The 21,954-nt window shown below is 47.1% G+C and overlaps 1 protein-coding gene across 1 annotated transcript in view; it reads left to right on the top strand.

Moving 5' to 3' along the window:
- Window positions 1-12,964: 12,964 nt before the first annotated feature.
- The window catches only part of BUB1 (BUB1 mitotic checkpoint serine/threonine kinase), an 851,273-nt gene continuing 842,283 nt past the window's right edge, over window positions 12,965-21,954 (top strand). Inside the window, exon 1 of the mRNA XM_078648762.1 lies at window positions 12,965-13,206. Coding sequence (XP_078504888.1) covers window positions 13,184-13,206 — 23 coding nt within the window. The 5' untranslated portion in view covers window positions 12,965-13,183. The remainder of the gene's footprint in view (window positions 13,207-21,954) is intronic.

Here is a 21,954-nt window from a genome sequence, read left to right as displayed (position 1 = left end):
ATACAATATATACTTTTGTTCCCATACACTTGTGATGATAATTGTTTTTCTTTTATTTAGGTCTCCTTCCCAGCTGGTCCCTTCCTTTCCTTCCCTCGCTTGATCATATCAAAATGATGTGCTTATTTAGCAAGCAGAATTGAGACGATCAAGAGGTGGAGAAATTTTTTGCATCAAATCAATCCTGAGGTATCTGGAGGCTGACAGTATAAAAATAATATCTAGTGCCTCCTAGTATCCGTATTAGTCTATGTGGCCACCAACCCTTATCACACGCAATTTTTCCAATAAATTAGACATCAAGTCGGCTTTTGACCGGGTGAACAGAGAGCGCTTGTGGATGAAATTAAAAAGCTGGGGGTTGCCACATCAACTCTTAATAGCCATCAAAGCCCTACATCAACATACTTGGGCAAGAGTAAAACTGGGAAACGGGGGTAACACAACCAGGAGCATCCCGACACATCAAGGCCTAAAACAGGGTTGTGTACTAGCCCCCACCCTCTTCAACCTTCTTCTGTCCGACCTCTCAAGCGCACTGGAATCGGCAGACAGCCATCCACCATCTCTAGCTAACAACCCAATATACTACCTACAATATGCTGACGATATCGCATTACTGAGCAAAACACCAATCGGCTTGCAAAGAGCTATAAATAAATTAACATCGTACTTAGAACGGGAAGGCCTAGAATTAAATAAAGAAAAATCTAAAGTGGTCCGTCTAGTAGATGCGCATAAGCTACGGTACAAATGGATGACTCAAGGGGCAACACTGAAAGAAGAAAAGATTTACAAGTATCTGGGGATAACAATATCAAAAAGTGTTATCCACAAGGACCATAAAACAGCCTTACAAGCAAAAGCACAATCTTTAATCTTTGCGTATCGTTCCTTAAAAGTAAAAATGGATTGCCAAAACTATAACCATCTACTAAAAGTAATGGCAGCGCAGATCATGCCTACCCTATCCTATGGCCTAGCGACGTGGTGTGGCAAGGAGGCCGATCTTTTAAATGAATTACAGACGAAAATTTATAAAATGGTCTTCAATTTGCCAAAATCCACCTCAGCTTCACAAGTCAGGCTCGAATTTGGACTGCAAAACCAGAAGTTCCGGAGCATGAGCGGCTTCGTGAAACTCTGTTATAAACTTCGATCTGCAGACCCAGACACATTGGACTGGCTGAGCTGGGAGGAAATCAAAAAACGGGCAAACACCGCACACCCGACCTCTTGGGGAAAGTACCTGAAACTATGCGTGGAAAAGCTGGAGCTGGAACCAGCCTGGAAATCGGGGACAGATAAAGCAAGCCTAAGTAAATTAGCCAATGCGGTAGCAAAAAGGAAATCCTTTCTGGAGGATAAAGAGACATTGGCAAAACGTCGGCATGGCTGGACCATCATGAACTCTTATATAAACTCAAAACCACTCGCTTACCTATCATCTCACTTCAGGGGCTATTTAAAAAAGGCTTTCATCGATTATCGGATGGGGATGCACGTTTCAAAAGACTTATTGCCGTCCTGGAAACCCTCCGACCAGAAGGAGCAATGTCGCCTCTGCGGGTATAAAACTGAAACCCTTGCCCACTTTCTTTGTGTTTGTCCTGCGCTGATAGGACAAAGACGATTGTTACTGAAACCTATTTTTAACGCGCTAAACATACGCTCTTGTAGACATGCCGTTACAAGTTGGCTTGGAGGTTCCTCCATTATCTTGGCATGCCGCGGAGTCAAATTTTTGGCAGAAGTAATAAATCGCCTTGGACAAATTGAAAGTGGGAATCAATAGGTTGGTGGGCTATCAGGTACTTTTCAACACAATGAACTTTCACGTTTTGACCCTAATTTGTACAGCCGCAGAGAGTTTTATAACCCTAGTATTTTTAATCAATTTTATTTTGTATTGTTATTTATTATGCGAATTTTGTAATAATTTTAACCAATTATGCAAATAAAATTATTTTTTTTGACAATAAATTTGTTTTGTGTCTTTCCGAAATTTTAAGATGTTCACATGAGAGTGCTCCTATCATATTAATAGCGTGCAAGATTATGTTGTAGTTTACTACGAAAGACTAAGGGGCCAATCACAACTTTAGGTGGTGCGGGTGTGGGCGGTCTGCCACCATATTGCCAAGAGTCGCAGCCGCCCGCCAGCCAGATTACACGTTTTTTGTTGTTTGGCAGGCGGCGTTATGGTTCCCGCAGTAGTGCCTCTTTCAAAGGCATGGTGCCTTAAAGGCACCGCAATGGGAACACCTCACAAGGTTACTGCACGGCATGGACTTTAATATCCATGCCGTGCAGGAACTTGTGTGCATGCACACAGTGGGGCACGTGTTGGTTCCCACTGCGGTGTCTCTTTCGAAAATTTCTAGAACTCATCATTGACAACTATCAACAACCATAAACGCCCCCAATTCCCACAGCAAATATTTTTTACAGTGGGGAAATAATATTAAACAGTGTTTAGCAAAGCAAAGGTCAGTGATCGTGGGGGCGTGATCGAAGGTGTGGCTAAAAACAAAGGGCCTAATTTATGAAGAATTGTCTTAGGGCAGCGCCGCAAGTCTTCTTGCTGCGCTGCCCTACGCCAATGTGAAAGGGCAAGGATGCACCTTATTTATGAAATATGGTACACTCCTGTCCTTTCCCCCTGTGTTGGCGCACAAATTGCTGCCTAGAGCCAACATAGGCAGGGTTTATTGTGCAGGAAGGGGCACCTTCCTGCACAAAAACAATCCAGAGAGGGGGTTTCCTCTTTCTATGTGTGCTGCAGAGTGCAGCACACATGGAAAGTGGAAATAATGAGGCGAAATAAAAACATTTCTACCCGTTATTCCTGCTGTGTGGAGGCGTAAGGTTTTGGCACTGCCCCAGGTTTATATGGTTTTGTAAATCTGGGGCAACGTCAAAATCCATGGGCATTGCGTGGGAACACCCACCGCAATGCCAATGGAACGCCTACTTGACACGGAGTAAGGCAACGCAGCGACTTGCACTGCTTTGTCTTACTCCGTATCTATGAGGCCATGCAAAGCCACGCTTGGTGACTTTGGGTCGCCACATAGATATTATTGAGACTCTTGCGCTGCCTGAGCTTAAAACAAATTACGCTCCAGCGGCACAGGCGTCTCATAAATAAGCCCCAAAATATTTTGTTTGTTTTTTAGAACTTTCACAATTAGGTAGCTACATATAAAATAATGGGTAGCTTAAATGAAAAATACATTTTTAATAGATGTTACTCAGTGGGAAATGCACTGTAGTACATTATGAAACCTCTATTAGGTAATTACTGCAGAGGTCTGTGCCTGTAACCAGAGAGCCACAGATTTACATTTGGTTGGAGAAGTAGAGAATAGTGACTTGTGTAATTTTTTGTGCTACGAATCACAGGCCGTGACAGAAAGCGCTGTGAATAAGTGTTTACTTTATAATATTTAAGGATAAAATGGAGCTTCCAAAATGTAGATTTTAGTAATACCTGTACATAAGTAATGCAATTAATTTTTTGCATAACTGTTCAACCCTCCCTAAGCGCTGTATAAAAACAGTTACAATTAAAAGCACGCTCTTCGCAGCCCTGTATTAACTCTTCCTGGTGGCCGCAACACATTAAAATGCTTAGTCATGCATATTAAACAATTAGTTCCTAGCAGGGCGCTGAGGCACTGCAGGCAGCTGACTCTGCGAGGTTTAATTAACAAGTAAGCAGCCGGGTTTAATTAACGAGGAAGCAGCCAGCGCTGCTACCTACCCGAGCAACTATGACCTGGTGGTGCTAGTGAGGCCCCCTGGGCCCCAGCTAAGTTTAATACTTATACCTTTTGCTTTCACTAAAACAATTAAGCTGAGGTCTCAAGGGTGCCATTCACACCACATGGATTCAGCTTCACACATGAAAAGAAACATACACTGACATGCTTCGGATACAGCATCATGTGGATCTGGCATCTTTTGTCACACGTGTTCCATCCTAGTACTTCAGATGTAGCACTAAAAACGGATCACTCCGTCAAAGGAGGAGTATTATAGGAAACAGAGTGCCCACCGTGCCCAGAGTCCTGTTCAGCTCTGTGTCTGAAGCTCAAGCTCACACTGAGTGGAAGTCACGGGGTGACTGACCCACGTTGATTTGCTGAATGGAAAAAAACTTGGGACAGCAGTTTCCCAGATGAAACAACCTGCCAAGCAGCTTACTGGTTTCCAACTTTATCGCAGCAGCACGGTAGTACAACAACCTTCTTCTGTGAGATTTCAGAGCAGTCTCCGAGAGTGCATTCAGCTTAACTATGTAATGATTCTGAATCAATCAAAAACAGTTTTTCATAAACAGGTAAAATATAATAAGATGATGCTCTCATTTATTTAGAAGTTTGAAACAAAGTTGAAAACAATATAAGTGCATCAAATGTTTGATTTTGGACATGGCAATGCTACACGTATACATTTTTCTTAAAAAGTCACGGTTGCAGTGTATATATTGTTTCTCAGAAATCAAAGTGGCCACCTGAGTGTCTGTACAACTTCATCTCAATATCCCTTTGCTTCAGGGAGAGAGTATTTAATTGCCATCACCTTAGTGAGATCTTGGCCAATTTTATTATATTTGATATTTAATGACACAATGTCCTTATATGGTAAGGTGGCTTGATAATTTAAAATATGTTCATAATCAGAAGATCATAGGTTCCTGACTGATTCCAACTTTGCATCTTCTAATCTATAGAAATTGAGTACTAAAAATAATAATGATGTACCTTATCCTGTTATTGTGAAATGTTTGGCCCAATCTAGAGCAGTCATTTCACAACAGAATTAACTCTCGGATTGTAGTCTTGGTTTGCTTCTATTGCACTATTAATGTATCAGATTGTAGTGGGTTTGCTAATAAATTATGTTTACAGGTCCTAAATTTTGCAAAAGTAAACTAAACAGAACAATGTGTAATATTTGAACGTTTGTGTGTGTGTTTGTGTGTTTGTACATGTGTTTTAGTGGAGTGGTGTGCTCACTGGTTAGAGGTGGCCGACCTGTAAGCAGAGAACGGCCCTGGGACCAGGGTTCAATTCCCGACGCGGCAGGGTTGTGGACCAGGGTCAAAACGGACTCGATAATTCTCGCATCAGTGCCTACTCTAACCAGGGAACACACTCGGCAACTCTGGGCATTAAGCTTGCCTCTTCTCTACAACGGCCCCCCACAGACACCGGGGATGCCTGGCTTCACCTTGGAGATACCCAGAAATGGACCATCTCACAGGGAAAACCAGGATGGGTTCCCCAGTGGTCTTCAGCACCAGGATACTCCATGGAGTCGCAGTGCGCTTTACAATTACACCCACATTTACATTTTACATTTACATTTAGTTCTCTTGTATAGAGGCATAGTGGGAAAGCTGGCAAGCCATCCTGTGCCTTGTGTAACTGAAACCTTCAGTTTTACTTTGCTTTTTTTTTATAACACTTTGCTTTCTTTTATGTTTTAGGGCAATTTCTAAACAATGTATTTACCCAAAGTGAGTGTTTTTCGATATTTATGTTATTTCATCATCATAACTGCTTTATTCCATTCACAATAAAGTGTCACTCATACCTCCTTAATTTGTCACACATAAGCACACCTAATAGCTGGAACTGTCACACATATGCAATCTGACAACTTGTCAGCTATGTGAGAAGACAGAACCACAGATGAGTCGAGTAAGGAGAGTGTAAGGAGGTGTATTAGTCAGAACAGGCAATGGTGCTCCGAGGAAAGAGCTAGACCAGGATATGGTAATCAGTGAAAGGATTAATCTATACTTAAAGGGGGATGGGAGAAAAAAGAATCTGTAGTAAAAACTTGAAAGAGGTATTAGTTGAGGTAGAAAGGCATGGACGGAAAGCTGAGGCCAGAGTAAGGCTTGCAGGAACTCGTTTGGAAATGCCTGGGGATCATGTTAAAAAGGTTGATCACCTTGCAGAAGGATTGTAAGTATTTTAAATCCCCTTCTCACATTGTGTGAGATTAACCTTATTACATGGGCATATTTGCTTTTTTCAGCTGACCTTAAAGAGTCATGCATGGGAGATCTTGCGAATTGACCCGCATGGTAGGAAGAGCGGCGAGGGCCCCGTGGTACGCACAGACTCCACTGCTTTCGTGAGGTGCACTGCAATAGTGAGAAGCAGAGATAACGCGCCCCCCGGGGGCTACTCGCTGTGTTTCATTGCAAATCCTGGTGTCCCTGGAACTGCCTGGGGAATGCTTGAGTTTTGGAGTGAGGCGAGGCACAACTATCCCTGAGGAGATGATGGTGTCTGTGGTTGAATCATTGTGCTACACACGACAATAGATTGTCGGGGGAGAGCTGGCGGGGGTGTCTGACCCTGGGCTTGGATGGCACCTCTCCTGCCTAGATAAGGCATGAGTGGAGGCCTGGAGTGATCTCATGGTGGGGGCTGGACGGGGGCGAGAGTGATGAAATTGGAGACGTCCCGTTGCCGGCTACCGCGGTCGGCGGAGACACCGCGATTTTGGAGGCGGACGCGGGAAGGCGTACTGGTTATCAAGGTAAGATGGCGGCGAGAGCAGACTTAGATAAACCCCTGACCAAATCCACGAGAGGGGCCAGACAAGTCCAATCCAATAAATTGGATCGCTATACCCTGCCTAAGGGGTCTCCGATTGAGGCGAAAAGGGGGCCTGCGGGGGGTTCCGAAGACTTTCCTGCGAGTGAAGAGCCCACATTGACGGATCTCATGGCTGCAATCACAGGAGTTCAGACGTCCTTGGGACAGAAAATGGAGGCTATGGACAGTAAACTGGATACCGTCACTATTGAAATGGGACTGATAAGGGCAGATCTCACAAAGGCAAGCGAGAAAGTCAAATCGCTGGAGGTTAAGACAACTAGCCTCATTGATGATGTCAATTTGCTGCAGCAGGAGGTGCGGGATCTTAAGGCATCCAGGGAACTTACGGACCGGAAGCTCGAAGACTATGAAGGACAGGCAAGACGCAATAACATACGCATATTGGGAGTGCCGGAGAAATCGGAGGGTCCAACACCGGATCTGTTCGTAGAAAATCTCATTCTCAACCATCTTAAACCTAAAGGCCTGAGCAACTTCTTTGCGGTTGAGCGTGCACATAGGGTCCCGGGCGGGAGACCTAGGCCTGGGGCAAACCCCCGTCCTATGATAGCCAGAGTCCTTAATTTCCGAGAAAGGGATGTGATTCTTCAGACGGCTCGGGCTAATGCCCCGTTGGCATTTGAGAACGCCTCCCTTTTGTTCTTCCCGGATTTCACCCAACTGGTGCAAAAGCAACGGCAGGGTTTCTTGGTGGTCAAAAAGAGATTGAGAGATAAGGGTATTAAATACGCCATGATGTTCCCGGCCCGCCTTCATGTGGAGCTCGACGGAAAGGCCTGGTTCTCCGATAACCCTGAAGTGGCTGCAGACTGGCTAGAAAATGCCCAAAGACCGGGCTCCGGGACTCGTGACCAGGCTGAGGCCGATGAACACTGACTTTGTAAATATGAGGCAGTAGGGGGCTATTATAAGTACCATGTAGCTGTAGGTTTGAAGGGGGCAAGTATTTGACTCCCCTGCCTAGCAGAGTTTAGCTAGTTCTTTTTGAATTGAAAATGCAGGGGTGGCTGTGATGAGTTGGGAGGGGGGAGGAGGTGGCGGACCTGTTAGTAGGTCCTCCTCTGTTTACTACTTTTAGTTACCTGTAGACTAGATTGGGGGCGACAGGCACACTGCTGGTTGCGGATGAGCGCAAGCTACATGCAGGGGTGCAGGGAGGGAGGTTGGGGGTTACACGTTTTGAATTGTTTTTGGGTACGCATTGTTTTTAATGTTTGTTTTTTCCTTTCGCATTGGGTGTCACCGATTGATTCAGAAATGATGTATTATCATAATGTCTTCTGGTAGACAGGGATTAGGGATCTCCACACTCAGTTGGAACGTGAATGGGCTAGGAGATAAGATAAAAAGAGGAATGGTTGGTCAATTGATTAGGAGGCACTCGCCGGATGTGGTGTTGTTGCAGGAGACACATCTCATGGGTAAGCGTTGTATGGCACTACACAAAGGGGGATACAAGCTGGTGGCGCACGCAGGATTCACCACTGGATCAAGGGGAGTGGGGATACTAGTTAAGAACTCCTTTCCGCTAACCATCCAGGCCACATGGACTGACAATAGAGGCAGATACATTGGGATCTCAGGGTTGTGGGAGGGGAGAACCGTTACATTTTTGTCTGTGTATGTCCCACCGCCCTATAGACTGACACCTTTCGTGACCTGTGTAAAAAATGTTTGACATTGCCTGTTGGGGTATTGATTGTGGGGGGAGATTTTAATGCAGTGATGAATGGTGAAGTGGATAGACACCCTGCCCGGGCTTTGCTGCCGTCTCGTAGGTGGTTATCAGACTTTGTAGAAACCACTGGACTGGTTGATGGGTGGAGAATGAAAAACCCTGGTGAAAATCAATACACGCACGCCTCAGCGGCACATAACCCCCTCTCGAGGATAGATTATGTCTTGGTGCCGGCGCCGCAGGCAGCATGGATCCATGAAGTGCGACATCTGGCTAGAGGAGTATCTGATCACTTGCCGGTCTGGCTTGGAATTGAGCTGGGTCAGGGGGATGTGGCTAGAATTGCCCCAAATAGCGCTTGGCGATTGAGGGACCCTGACACAAGAAGGAGATTGTACGAATTATTGATGGATACTTCCAGGCTAATGAGGGCACGGTGGAGTCAAAATGCTCCCTGTGGGAAGCATACAAGACTGTCATTAGAGGGGAGGTACTGTCGATAATCTTGGGGAACAAGACGAAGAGTCGGGCTGAGGTTGATAAGGTGGAGGCAGAGTTGATGGCCTTGGAGAGGGAGTTGTCGATAGACACCACCTCGGAGGGAATGCACCGCCTTCGACTCCTCAGAGAGGAGTACAGGAGTCTGGCTAGAGATAGGGCTAAGATGCAACATGCAGATACTCAGAGTAGGATATATGAACATGGTGACAAGGCCGGGAAATTGATTGCGTGGCTGGAAAAGGGGGAATGGGCGCCACGACTAGTGCCGGAATTACTGACTGTAGGCTCGGGTAGAATAACAGATCCACAACAAATAGTGGAAGAATTCACAAGCTATTATAAGGCAGTGTATACAGCGGAAGGTGGATACATTGAGACTGGCAACGCGGACATGATACGTGATATCCCGATGCCCACTCTATCGGATGAGGATAGGGACTACCTGGATTCCCCTTTTACGAACGACGAAGTGGCGCAGGCCATCAGAGGGGTCCATTCCGGGAAGGCCTCTGGCCCGAACGGGCTCCCCATAGAGCTATATAAAGTGAACGCCAACAAACTGGCTCCTTACCTCAGAGAAATGTTTATTGAGAGCAGGGAGGAGGGTCAGCTTATATATGATCAGCGAGTAGCCAATATTATAGTCATACACAAGGACGGTAAACCGAGGGTAGAGTGTTCCTCTTATCGGCCGATCTTACTCTTGAACGCCGAACCAAAGGTGTTAGCAAAACTACTGGCGACTCGACGGGTAAAAGTTATTACGACACTGATCCATCTGGATCAATCCGGCTTTATGCCACGCCGCAATACAGCCCTCAATATACGTAGATTGCATGGGATCCCGGGTGGCGCGTCAAAAATACATGAACCGGCAGTCCTGTTATCATTGGATGCTACCATGGCCTTCGATAGAGTCGAGTGGCCATATCTCTTTGCTGTCTGGGGCAAGATGGGCATTGGACCGGAATTTGAAAATTGGGTCCGTCTTCTGTATTCTGGTCCTCTGGCCAGAGTGGTGGTGAATAATCACAGGTCTGCGGACTTCCCCTTGGGGAGGGGCACTAGACAGGGATGTCCTCTCTCCCCACTGTTGTTTGCACTGGCGCTTGAGCCGCTCGTGGCGTGGGTCCGATGGGACAGGTCGATTAGGGGGTTGAGGTGGACGTCGGAGTGGGAAGATAAAATATCGCTTTACGCGGATGACATCCTGCTGTATTTGACCGCCCTCAGGAGCTCATTGATTGTATTTCTGGATGTCCTTGCCATATTCGGGAGGTATTCCGGCTTTGCCATTAACTGGACGAAGTCAGTCCTTTTTGTTCTAAGCGGTGATCCCCCTGATATCCCCTCAAACTGCCCGGTGAAATTGGAGTTGGTGAGGTTTCGATATCTGGGCATATTTGTGTCAATGGATCCCAAGATAAGGTATGATACTAATCTGGTGCCCCCACTGGCTAGGTTCCGGAGGGATGTGGCGAGATGGAAATCATTGCCGCTCTCCCTGTTGGGATGCGCCATCCTGTTTAAAATGATGGCCCTTTCCTGCTTCTTATATGCACTCCAAAACACCTTGGACCCGGTACCCCCTCATATTTTAAGGAAATTGAGTCCCTTCAGAGGCAGCTTCTTTGGGACGGTAGACCACGGATTGCGTTTTCCAAACTTACGCTACCCTGGTATGATGGGGGGATTGGCCTACCGAATATACAGAAGTATTATTGGGCTTCCAAACTGGCGGCGATCATTCAAGCAATCTATGGATCGCCGCTTGACCCCGGATACGCGATGTACCGTGGACAGATGCCGGGCGGTGAATATACTAGTGCTCTTTATGCCAGAAAGGGGCGATTTCCCCTGGTCGGGCCGGCGGCAATTGCGGGACAGGTGTTGCATGAGGCTACTCGGTCTCTCAAATGGGATGGGAAAATAACTTTGGCTACGCCGCTATGGAACTCAGAATGTCTGGGAGGCTTATGGAAGACGAAAGGTTTTGACAGATGGGATCTCATTGGGATGTCACAGGTCAGGGATATGTGGGGGAAGGACGGGATCCTCACATTCGAGGCTCTGCAGAAATGGCACCAATTACAGGAGAGCGAGCGGTATTGGTATATGCAGGTTAGGCATGCGTTGCTTGCCAATATCCCCCGTGGAGTTACGCCCCCAGAGGCCTCTCCGTGGAGGACCGAGTGCTGGACGGAAATCTTCCGACCAAGACAATTTCCCTGAATATAAAAAGCTTATTAACTATACTGAGGACCCACTTGTAACTATCAGGGAACAATGGGATGATGATGGCCTAGTTTTGGATAATGAGGACTGGAGGGAGCCTGTGTCTTCTCCGAGAGTGGTTGCAATACAGATGAGACTCAGGTTAGTGCAGTTGAAGATCCTTCATCGATCTTACGTTACAGGACCTAGACTGGTGCGAATGGGTTTGGCTGTGAATGGAGAGTGTGGAAGAGGATGCGGGGAGGCCGGAACATTCATGCATATATTATGGGATTGTACAGACATACGGAGTTACTGGGTCAAAGTCCATGATAAGATACGAGAAGTGTTGGGAGTGGAATTGGGGTTGGAGGCACGCCGTTGTCTCCTAAATGTATGGGAGCCGTCCGATCTTACTGCACACGGGAAGACATGGGTTACATTGGCATGTGCTGTAGCCAAACGCAACATCGCTCAGCAATGGGGAGCCAGTCAGGCCCCCCAGATTGGAAAATGGATGGAGGATTTAGATTGGTGCATGTTTAGAGAAAGATCGGTACATATTGCCAGGGGGAGGCCCGGGAAATGGGGGAAAATCTGGGCTGCTTGGAATGGCTACAGAGGAGATATTAGTGTTCCCCCAGTTGCAAAGGAAGACACTGTAGTGCTGGACTCGCACTGATCCCTACTAAAACCTTATGATCAATATTTTGTAAAATGGAAGATGTATCACTAGATGCTATGTGTTCGAGTGTCACCCGATGCCTTTAATTTTCTTTTGTTGTATGTGTTAATAAAAAGAATTTTAAAAAAAAGTGTCATGCAAAATGTCACACGTAATGCATTAGAATGGCAAACATAAGCACACTGCAGAACATAGAAATGTCACGCATAACCACACTTAAAACTTGGCAGCTATGTGACTGAGTAATTATGACATTTTATTGAGTGGGCAGCTGAGATCTTCCACGCTGAGGCCTCTCACTTGTTTGGTACACTTGGATCCCACAGTGTCCTTCCATTTCTGGTGCTTTGCATTAGTTTTACGATCTTCTTGGAGTTTCTCGTTGCTCAAATGGTGTAATTTCTGATATTTATACGTTTCTTTCATCTTCATTGCTTGATTTTGCTCACGAGAAAGTGTCACTCCTGGTCGCTGAGTGTCACTAATAATTACACTGAAAGTATGAAATGTCAAACATAATCGTGTACCAGGCATCCCTGATTTGTCGGGACAGAGTTGGGTTTCTATCAGCTGTCCCAGCAGATTTCGGGAAATTTTTTCTCATGTCCCGGTTTTTAGAGGGGTTCGACTGAAAACAGTGGGAGGTGCTTTTTTATATTTTCCAAAGCAAATAATAATAGCAGCTGTTATAAGAAAGCAATCCAGTTAACAGGCATGATACTGGCTTTAAAAACGTTATTTTATTTAGGTTCTTACTGCCATATCTGTAATCTATGCTGATGAAAACTGTCCTTCTGTGCTTGGTAAAATTCAATTGTAGTCATTCTATTTTTGTGAAATGTTCCGGTTTTTGGCTTTCAACTTCTGGTCACCCAAACACAAAAGCTATCTGAAACCAGTTAGCAGCAATGTTATGGGCAGGGTAAGTGATTTGCCCAGAATCACACCATGTTGAGCCAAGGTTGAGTCTCCAACGTAGCTCCCTAGTTTTAAAGTCCAAAGCTCTGGCCTACAAATCACATCATTACCATTCTTACGGACAGCACCAGCGCCAGCACGAGCCTCAAAATAAAGTTAAGGCTCTTATTTTAATTATTTTATTTGTGTGAAGTTTTCTGTATTTGCCATTCAAAGATGGCTGATCCGCTCTTCATGAAGGCGTGTAACATTAAAGTTGTCCTTTTTTTATTTTGATGCACCCTACACGTGACAGTTTTTTTTTAATAGTCATCGCTCTGCGCCTTGACGTAAGACCGTTTGCGATTGGCTGTTAAGGATGTGATCCCGGCAACCAATTCTGCTACGGGATTTTAAACACTAATACTTACGCGGGAATTTTAAAGCTGTGCTGCAAATTTCAGTCCCAGCCAATACAATCGAGTAGGGGAGCCGAAATGGTTTTTTAGCTGAGGGGGAGTGTTGTCAAAGGAAAAAGCTGCTGGTCTACCGGAAAAAAAAATGGACATCGACAGCTGCGTGCAGTGAGTGTTTGGCGGGGAGTTGTTGGGTCAAAAGAACAGGCTCGCAGATAGTTGTAAATCTAGTCTGTAGAGAATACACTTTCAGCCACTGTCATTACGTCGCAAGAAACATTCATTTGTAATTACGTTAAGTCTTGTATTATCTCACCAGTGACATAGCTGCCAAGTTTCCAGTTTACTGATTTGTGACATTTCAATGGCTGGAGTTCGTTTATGTGTGACACTTTATTGCAAATTAAAGTAGCTATACCTGTGTAATAATGTTAATTTCAGAATGGCCTGGGCAACCCTCAAAGAGTATGCTAAAGATGAGTTTAGGTGGGCATGTCCTTTTTTTCCGCTGACTCTACCTTTGTGTGCCATCAATGCTGCGACAGTCCTGGAGAAATGTGTCATGGGAGTGCTTTTGTGTGTGCGTCTGTGCGTGTATGAAAGACTATGTTCACATTTGTTGTGTGCTTGTGCATGTCTGCGTGTGATGGTGTGGACATGTATTTGCGTGTTTTTGTATTAGAGCGTGTGATTCTATGTGTGCTTGTGTTTGTGCGCGCAGATGTTTGTGTGCTTATGTCTGTGCGTGTGATGGTGTGTGCATTTATTTATTTGTGTTTTTGTATTAGAGCATGGGATTGTATGTATGCTTGTGTGTGTGGATGTTTCTGTATGTGCGCCTTCTGTTCGCATATGAGAGTGTGTGCGCACATTTGTTGTGCGCTTGTGCATGTCTGTGCATGTGATGGTGTGTGTGTGCATGTATTTGTGTGTACGTCCTTGGGTATTTTTGTTCTGGAGCATGTGATTGTTGCTTGTGTTCTTCATAGTTTCTATATGTGCGTGTCTGCGTGTATATGAGTGAGCGCATTTGTGTGTGATTGTGCATGTGATGGTGTTTGCGTGTGCATGTATGTGGGTGTTTTTGCATTAGAGCATGGGATTTTATGTGCGTTTTTGTTCTTGGATGTTTCTGGCTATGTGCTTGTCTGTGCGTCAGTGCGCATTGGAGAGTGTGTGCTCTCATTGGTGGGTGCTTGTGCATGTCTGTGCGTGTTATGGTATGTGCACGCTGTATTTGTTATTTTCTGGCGGCCGCTGTCGTGGATATTGACTTTAACTGCCTGATGCCTAACCATAGGATGGCCACCAGAGTACCAGTGTACAGTACAGTACCCTGCCTGACCCCAAGATGGCTTCCATAGTGGTCCCCTAAACGTTGATTTACTTCCCTGGGACAACAATTGGACATTGACTAGACCTTGAACCTATCCCCTAACTTGCCTACACATCAGGACTTGGAACCACGGAACTTACCCCAGACTGTGGAGACCTAGCGATTTGGCTGATGCCCGGTAGAGCTACCATATAGCTAAAGAGGAGATGGGTTGTTGACTCCCCCCTCCCTGACGTCACCTACCCAGCAGATTTTCCCCTTGTCTCTACGTCCTGTTCTTCTCCTACCCCTTTACCCTATCCCCTTACTGCTCCATTCACGTTGTCCCTCCCGTATGTTCTTTAAATGCTTTTCTTAATACTTATGTAATTTTTAACTGATGTAATTTGCAACATTATTGTCCCTCATGTAAAGCGCTCTGATTTCATCGGGTCTAGCCAGCGCTATATAATAACTCATTAATTAAATCTGTTCCCATTTAGTACTCTTCCTCCCTTTGTCTACCTCCCCAGCTCCTAGCTCCTACCCACTCTCCCCTGAATCTCTCACCTTGCCTGCTAGTCTGCCTAGCCCCCTGTCCTTTGTGCCCTTTGACTAAGCACTCCTCCCCTTGTTGGGGAAAGATCCAATATTTATACTCTGGAGTCTCAGCGTACCCGCAGAGAGAGTCCACTGCGCCTAGGGAGCCAATCACAGCTGAGGTATGGTATGGCACCCCTTGCCAAAGCACTCCCTCGCCCCTTTTTGGGGAAGGATCCAGTATGTAGGCCTTGGTGTCTCAGAGACCCCTCTGAGAGAGTCCACTGCGTAAAGGGAGCATCCTGCAACAGAGAGAGGGAAGCGATCCCACCTCCCCTGGGATCACAGCTTACTGGACTTTGGACGTGCTTTGACTCGTCTACCGGCTTGTGTCCCCGTCGCCCTTCACCCTCAACCTCCTCTTTCCCGCCTTCTTTACCTCTCTAATTTCCTAGCTCCTTCCCCCCCCCCCGAATCTTTCCCCTTGCCTGCTCTTCCCCTTACGTATTTGTGCTTATTGTTTATCTTGAACTTACAACTAACTATGTTGCCATGCTCTAATAACTGTGTAACGATGTAACCTGTAACTATGATCTGATGCTCATGTAAAGGGCTCTGATACCTCCGGGTCTAGCCAGCGCTATAGAAAACCTTTAAAATAAATAAAAACATGGTGAGTGTAGCACGCGTCTCAGGCTTACTTAAAAAATAAATAAATAAATAAAGGTACGAAAATAACCCAAAATCCAGGCTTGCTACACAGTGATTTTAGCGAGGGTACACCGGTTTCTAGTGTAATGCTGCTCCACGCACCACTAGAGGCCTAGTAAGAGGAGCCAAATGAAAGCACGACCACACAGTGTACTAGTATGAGCCGGAAGGTCCTGTGCGACCTCCGCACGTTTATTTAAGCTCTCTGGCCACGCCTGGCCAGAGAGTGATACAAAGTATGGAAGTCCTTCTGGGCTAACATCCGGGTCCTGCTTACACGGTATCTAGACTGCTACCAAGTTAGTGTTCAAGCAAATAAACTATCCAACACAGTCTTTGACTGGGTCTGGGATTGGGTCTCAAGTTGTACTTTTGCTGGTGGGACCCTTGAGTCTCTGCAGGACTGTGAGGTGACTGGGTGTTTCTGGTAATGTCCATATCAGTCTCTGTGATCGGGGGTTGCAATGAATTCGCTACAGTTGGTTCTGCGTCAGGGGGTGATGGAGTGCTTGAAGCCGCCGCTTCTCCGCCATCCACATGACTGGGAAAACTTCAATTGGTGTCTGAGCACTGGATTCTCTTGAACCAGGATAGATTTCTTGTAAATGTTTCTTCTCCTCGTTGGGCTGTAAGGGTGGTACCATTGAGTTTTAGAACAGTCCACGGCCCAGACTCATACCCTGTTCTGAACTTTCCGCCGCTGGGACAGTTCCGGACTAGGACGGTGCTTCCTGGGGTAATAACGCGGGTTCTAGTTCTCCTTTTCATGCTTTCTCACTCGTTATTTGTTGTGCATCGTGCTTGAGTGCTGGCAGGATCATATTGTTTGGGGACCCAGCTGTCGGCTACAGGAATTGTCTCGGCGGTGCCCGGCTAGCGTCAGGGACCAGGGTGATCTCTGCGTCTTGCAGTGCGGAGTGCTGCGATATTCCTGCAGGAACCTTTGAAGAGCCGTCTCAGGGTCGGACTGCTCGGCCACTGCTCTTCAGAGGATCTTATTGAGCATCCACATGAAGCGTTTGGTTACGCCATTAACCTGTGGCCATTGTGGGGTGATTCGATGATGGTGAACTCAGAGTATTGTATTTACATTTGTATAGCGCTTACTACCCCTGACGAGGCATCAAAGCGCTTTTTCGGCGAGTAGCACGCTACTCCAAACCCATAGAGGATTAGTGTTTAATTAGTATAGTGAAACATGCATGTACATTTTAAGTGGTGGATATGTTAGTCAGTTATTTGGATTCGGAAGGATAGCAGAAGGATAGAAGAGGAAACAAGCATTGAAAATGCAATAGGTCTCGCAATAGAAGAGTTTGACATTTTTCGTTTTGCATATGGATGAGTGGCGTTGCGTGGATGAGTGGCGTTGCGTGGGTGAGTGGCGTTGCGTGGGTGAGCGGCGTTGCGTGGGTGAGCGGCGTTGCGTGGGTGAGCGGCGTTGCGTGGGTGAGCGGCGTTGCGTGGATGAGCGGCGTTGCGTGGCTGAGCGGCGTTGCGTGGCTGAGCGGCGTTGCGTGGCTGAGCGGCGTTGCGTGGCTGAGCGGCGTTGCGTGTGTGTGTGGCGTTGCGTGGGTGAGTGGCGTTGCGTGGGTGAGTGGCGTTGCGTGGGTGAGTGGCGTTGCGTGGGTGAGTGGCGTTGCGTGGGTGAGTGGCGTTGCGTGGGTGAGTGGCGTTGCGTGGGTGAGTGGCGTTGCGTGGGTGAGTGGCGTTGCGTGGGTGAGTGGCGTTGCGTGGGTGAGTGGCGTTGCGTGTGTGAGTGGCGTTGCGTGTGTGAGTGGCGTTGCGTGTGTGAGTGGCGTTGCGTGTGTGAGTGGCGTTGCGTGTGTGAGTGGCGTTGCGTGTGTGAGTGGCGTTGCGTGTGTGGCGTTGCGTGTGTGTGTGGCGTTGCGTGTGTGTGTGGCGTTGCGTGTGTGAGTGGCGTTGCGTGTGTGAGTGGCGTTGCGTGTGTGAGTGGCGTTGCGTGGCTGAGTGGCGTTGCGTGGCTGAGTGGCGTTGCGTGGCTGAGTGGCGTTGCGTGGCTGAGTGGCGTTGCGTGGCTGAGTGGCGTTGCGTGGCTGAGTGGCGTTGCGTGGCTGAGTGGCGTTGCGTGGGTGAGTGGCGTTGCGTGGGTGAGTGGCGTTGCGTGGTTGAGTGGCGTTGCGTGTGTGAGTGGCGTTGCGTGTGTGAGTGGCGTTGCGTGTGTGAGTGGCGTTGCGTGTGTGAGTGGCGTTGCGTGTGTGAGTGGCGTTGCGTGTGTGTGTGGCGTTGCGTGTGTGTGTGGCGTTGCGTGTGTGTGTGGCGTTGCGTGGCTGAGTGGCGTTGCGTGGCTGAGTGGCGTTGCGTGGCTGAGTGGCGTTGCGTGGCTGAGTGGCGTTGCGTGGCTGAGTGGCGTTGCGTGGCTGAGTGGCGTTGCGTGGCTGAGTGGCGTTGCGTGGCTGAGTGGCGTTGCGTGGCTGAGTGGCGTTGCGTGGCTGAGTGGCGTTGCGTGTGTGAGTGGCGTTGCGTGTGTGAGTGGCGTTGCGTGTGTGAGTGGCGTTGCGTGTGTGAGTGGCGTTGCGTGTGTGTGTGGCGTTGCGTGTGTGTGTGGCGTTGCGTGGCTGAGTGGCGTTGCGTGGCTGAGTGGCGTTGCGTGGCTGAGTGGCGTTGCGTGGCTGAGTGGCGTTGCGTGGGTGAGTGGCGTTGCGTGGGTGAGTGGCGTTGCGTGTGTGAGTGGCGTTGCGTGTGTGAGTGGCGTTGCGTGTGTGAGTGGCGTTGCGTGTGTGAGTGGCGTTGCGTGTGTGTGTGGCGTTGCGTGTGTGTGTGGCGTTGCGTGTGTGAGTGGCGTTGCGTGTGTGAGTGGCGTTGCGTGGGTGAGTGGCGTTGCGTGGGTGAGTGGCGTTGCGTGGGTGAGTGGCGTTGCGTGGGTGAGTGGCGTTGCATGGGTGAGTGGCGTTGCATGGGTGAGTGGCGTTGCGTGGGTGAGTGAATGGTTAGCTGTTGCTTATGCGACGTATAGCACTTAATACTAAAGTAGGCAGACCTTCTTAGCCTTTGTGAGAATAATAGCAAAATAAAAATAAAAACCAGATCAAGTCAAGGACGCAAACGGCACCATGCTATTGTTTATTTACTCAGATGATATGCATAAAAATGTAACTTGTGAGCACGTTTCTCTAACTCTCCAATAATCCCATTACAACACTTTGTACAAATGAGATTGGGACTCATCCTTCCGAAGTCGAGAAAAATGTGCAACGCTGTGTTGAAGTTAATTTTTTTAATTAACAAAATGCAAATAATGTGGAGAGATTTCAAGTGATTCAGGAATGGGGGCCCTTGTAAAGAGAAAGTACGGCCGGCCTGGGCAGTGATAGGGGAGGAGGGAGGAGAAATGCGAGTCACGGCAGCAGCAGCCTTTGATGTGCCTGCCGGCCGGCCGTGAATAATTAGGGGGTGAGAAATGCGCTCGGAGGGCTGCCTTTGATGTGGTAATGCGAGGCAGGCAGGCAGGCGGCTGGTGGCATTGTGCACGCGCTTTTTAGGGCTTGCGCAAGCGCAATGACCTAAAAAGCACATGCACTTGAAGGAATCGCCAGTGGAATCGCCAGTGGATAAACACTGGATAAGCCCCTATAGAGCTTCGCCAGCTATGCGCTGAAGCGCATCAGCAGGCGAGCCCTAAAAAGGTTTGTATTTATATAGCGCTTTTACACCTGATAGGGTGTTGAAGCACTTTTTTTGGCGAGTAGCACGCTACTTCGGAAACCCATAAAGGATTAGTGGTGAATTAGTATGTTGAAATATGAAAGTAATTTGAGTGATGGATATTAGTCCGTTATTTGGAGTGAGAAGAATAGCAGAGGGATAGAAGGGAAAGAAAGGTTTGCATTTATATAGTGCCTTTTACCCCTGATGGGGTGTTGAAACGCTTTGTTGGCGAGTAGCATGCTACTCTGGAACCATTAAAAGATTAGTGGTGAATTAGTATAGTGGAATATGGAATTATAGAAGTGAAAAGGTTAGTCTGTTATTTTGATTGAAAAGGATAGTGGAGGGATAGAAGAGTGAAGGATTTCTTTTTTTAGATCAGAGCAGTAGGAGGAAGCTGTTGGATGAGTAAAAAGGGTTTTTGGAGGGGAAGAGTTTAGAAAGGTTTGTTTTGGGGGAACGATATAGTAAAAGAGGTGTCAGATGATGCAAGGAGGGGTAGAGTAGGAAATAGTCTAGAAAGGGTTATTTTTGAGATCATAGTAGTGGTATGGGGTTTGGGATAAATGAGAGAGTGGATGTAGATGATATGATAGATGTATAGGGTGAGAGATAGGGTAGTGCATTGGAAAGAGTAGTAAATAGAAGTTTGAGATGAGTCAGAAAGTTGGGCTAGAAGATATATTGAGAGAAGTATAGGCTGAGAAATAGGGTAGTGCATTGGAAATGCTAAATTAAAAGAAAGTGATAAATATATACATCCATAAGGACATTGAAAGTATATAGATGCATAAAGGAGGTAAGTATATGCAGATTAAAGATATTGATAGAGGTATAGGATGAGTAATAGGGTAGTGCATTCAATATGCTTTATTCAGGAGAAAAGTAAGACACGCAGATCTAAGTACATGGAAGGTACATAGATGCACAATGAAAGCAAGTACATGTAGACCATAGATGATTTTTTAATAATGTTTTTATAACAACATAATTATTCTACATGTTGATACAAAGCAATACACAAAGATAGGTACATATCTATGGTGAAAATAAATGCTTCTATACTGAGGGACACATACATAGGGTGGGTATTACTGAAGGGGAAAATGGGCAGCATTTCTGGCCCTGGTCCCGACCAGTCTCGAACAGGCTCAAACAGGCATTCACCCTTGTCCTCTACACCCTTAACAGGCTCAAACAGGCACTCACCCTTGTCCTCTCCACCCTTTGCTGAGACGCCCTAAGCATTGGTCGTTTATAGCCCTAGTATTCCAGTGACCCCTTAAGCCAATGGGAACCCTAGCCCTTACACTATCCAATCACAGCACTAGCTCTAAAATCTAGAACCAATAGGAGACCAGGACCCCACAGCCCATCTTAGCCCTAGTCCAAGCACCCTGATCTCTACGTCCAATAGAGGCCCTAGCCCTACCAGTAGTCCCAACCCTAGTCCAAGCAACCAATGGCACAGGAAGCCCTAGACCCTACATCCAATAGAAAGCCTAACCCTACTCTTAGTCCCACACCTAGTCCAGCAACCAATCACACCAGAAGCCCTAATCGCTACTTCCAATTAAAGGCCTAACCCGAGCCCTAGTCCCAACTTTAAAAGAAAAAAATAAGATGATGCACTCGCAGGTAGGTGAAATCGTTTAAAAATAAAACTTTTTTTAGGAAAGAGACAGCACTAGTCTGCCTCCTTACCGCTTCCTGGACTCCGCTCACTGCAATCTGGGGCACAGGTAGGCTGCAACTCACAAGATGGAGTAGATCAAGTAGGTTTTTGAACTCTCCTCCTTGAAATGGTGCCCGTTGTCGGTCTTGATTTTATTGGGGAGCACGAATACCTTCTCGAGGACTGGATGGAGGTGTGCGAATGATGTGGACGCAATCCCTTCGACTATGGGGTACTTCGAATAGCTATCAGCACAGCTGTTACGCATCCATCTGGAAAACTCCCAAAGTCTAGACTTACTCGCTACCGTGGAGACGTCGCCGGATCTTCTGTTATCACTGCTGAGGGCGGTACTTGGCAACTTGTGAGCTGACAGGATCTGCAATTTCTTATGAGTGTATCCATGGCGGCTTCAAGTCCGGGGAACCACAACTTTTCCCTCATTCGTCTTTTCATCCACACGGTCTCTTGCTGTCCTTCGTGAGCCAGGGTTGTGGCCCATTCCAGGAGGCTTGCAGGAATGACAATCCGGGATCCTCTCAATTCTTCACCGTCTGCTGCTGCGCTTAGTTCATCCCGCACCGTCCAGAATTTCCCAAGCCGGTCTCGGTCAGGCCTTTTCCATCCATTGTCACTGCGAAGGAAGCCTTCCCACAAGCTTTTTTGGTAGGGAGTTCATCACCCTCATGAGGACGGAGTCTTTGCCGGTCTCAGTCCTGATCTTGTCAATGGTGAGGGCTCGTGAACATGCCCATTGAAACACCATGTCTACATATTCTCCTGTTCAGTCTTCTTCTGCTATCTCTTAGGGGTGCCAAGGCTGGAAGTCTGTGGGATTCTACGCCCGGGTCAATAGACTAGTTCCATTCGATAATACTGTAGTTGTATCACCCAGTGTTCAATTCTTGGCGGGGGATATGGTGCTGTTCCTCTGAGCAACAGGACTAGTTGCTGGTGGTCAGTTACAACTCTAAAAGGGTGACCACTGACGTATAGGTGAAAGTGG

The sequence above is a fragment of the Lissotriton helveticus genome, chromosome 6 (genome assembly GCF_964261635.1).
Source record: "Lissotriton helveticus chromosome 6, aLisHel1.1, whole genome shotgun sequence".
In the NCBI taxonomy this organism is placed as follows: domain Eukaryota; kingdom Metazoa; phylum Chordata; class Amphibia; order Caudata; family Salamandridae; genus Lissotriton; species Lissotriton helveticus.
Note: the sequence above shows the minus strand (reverse complement) of the source record. Positions and strands in the feature narration are given on the sequence as shown.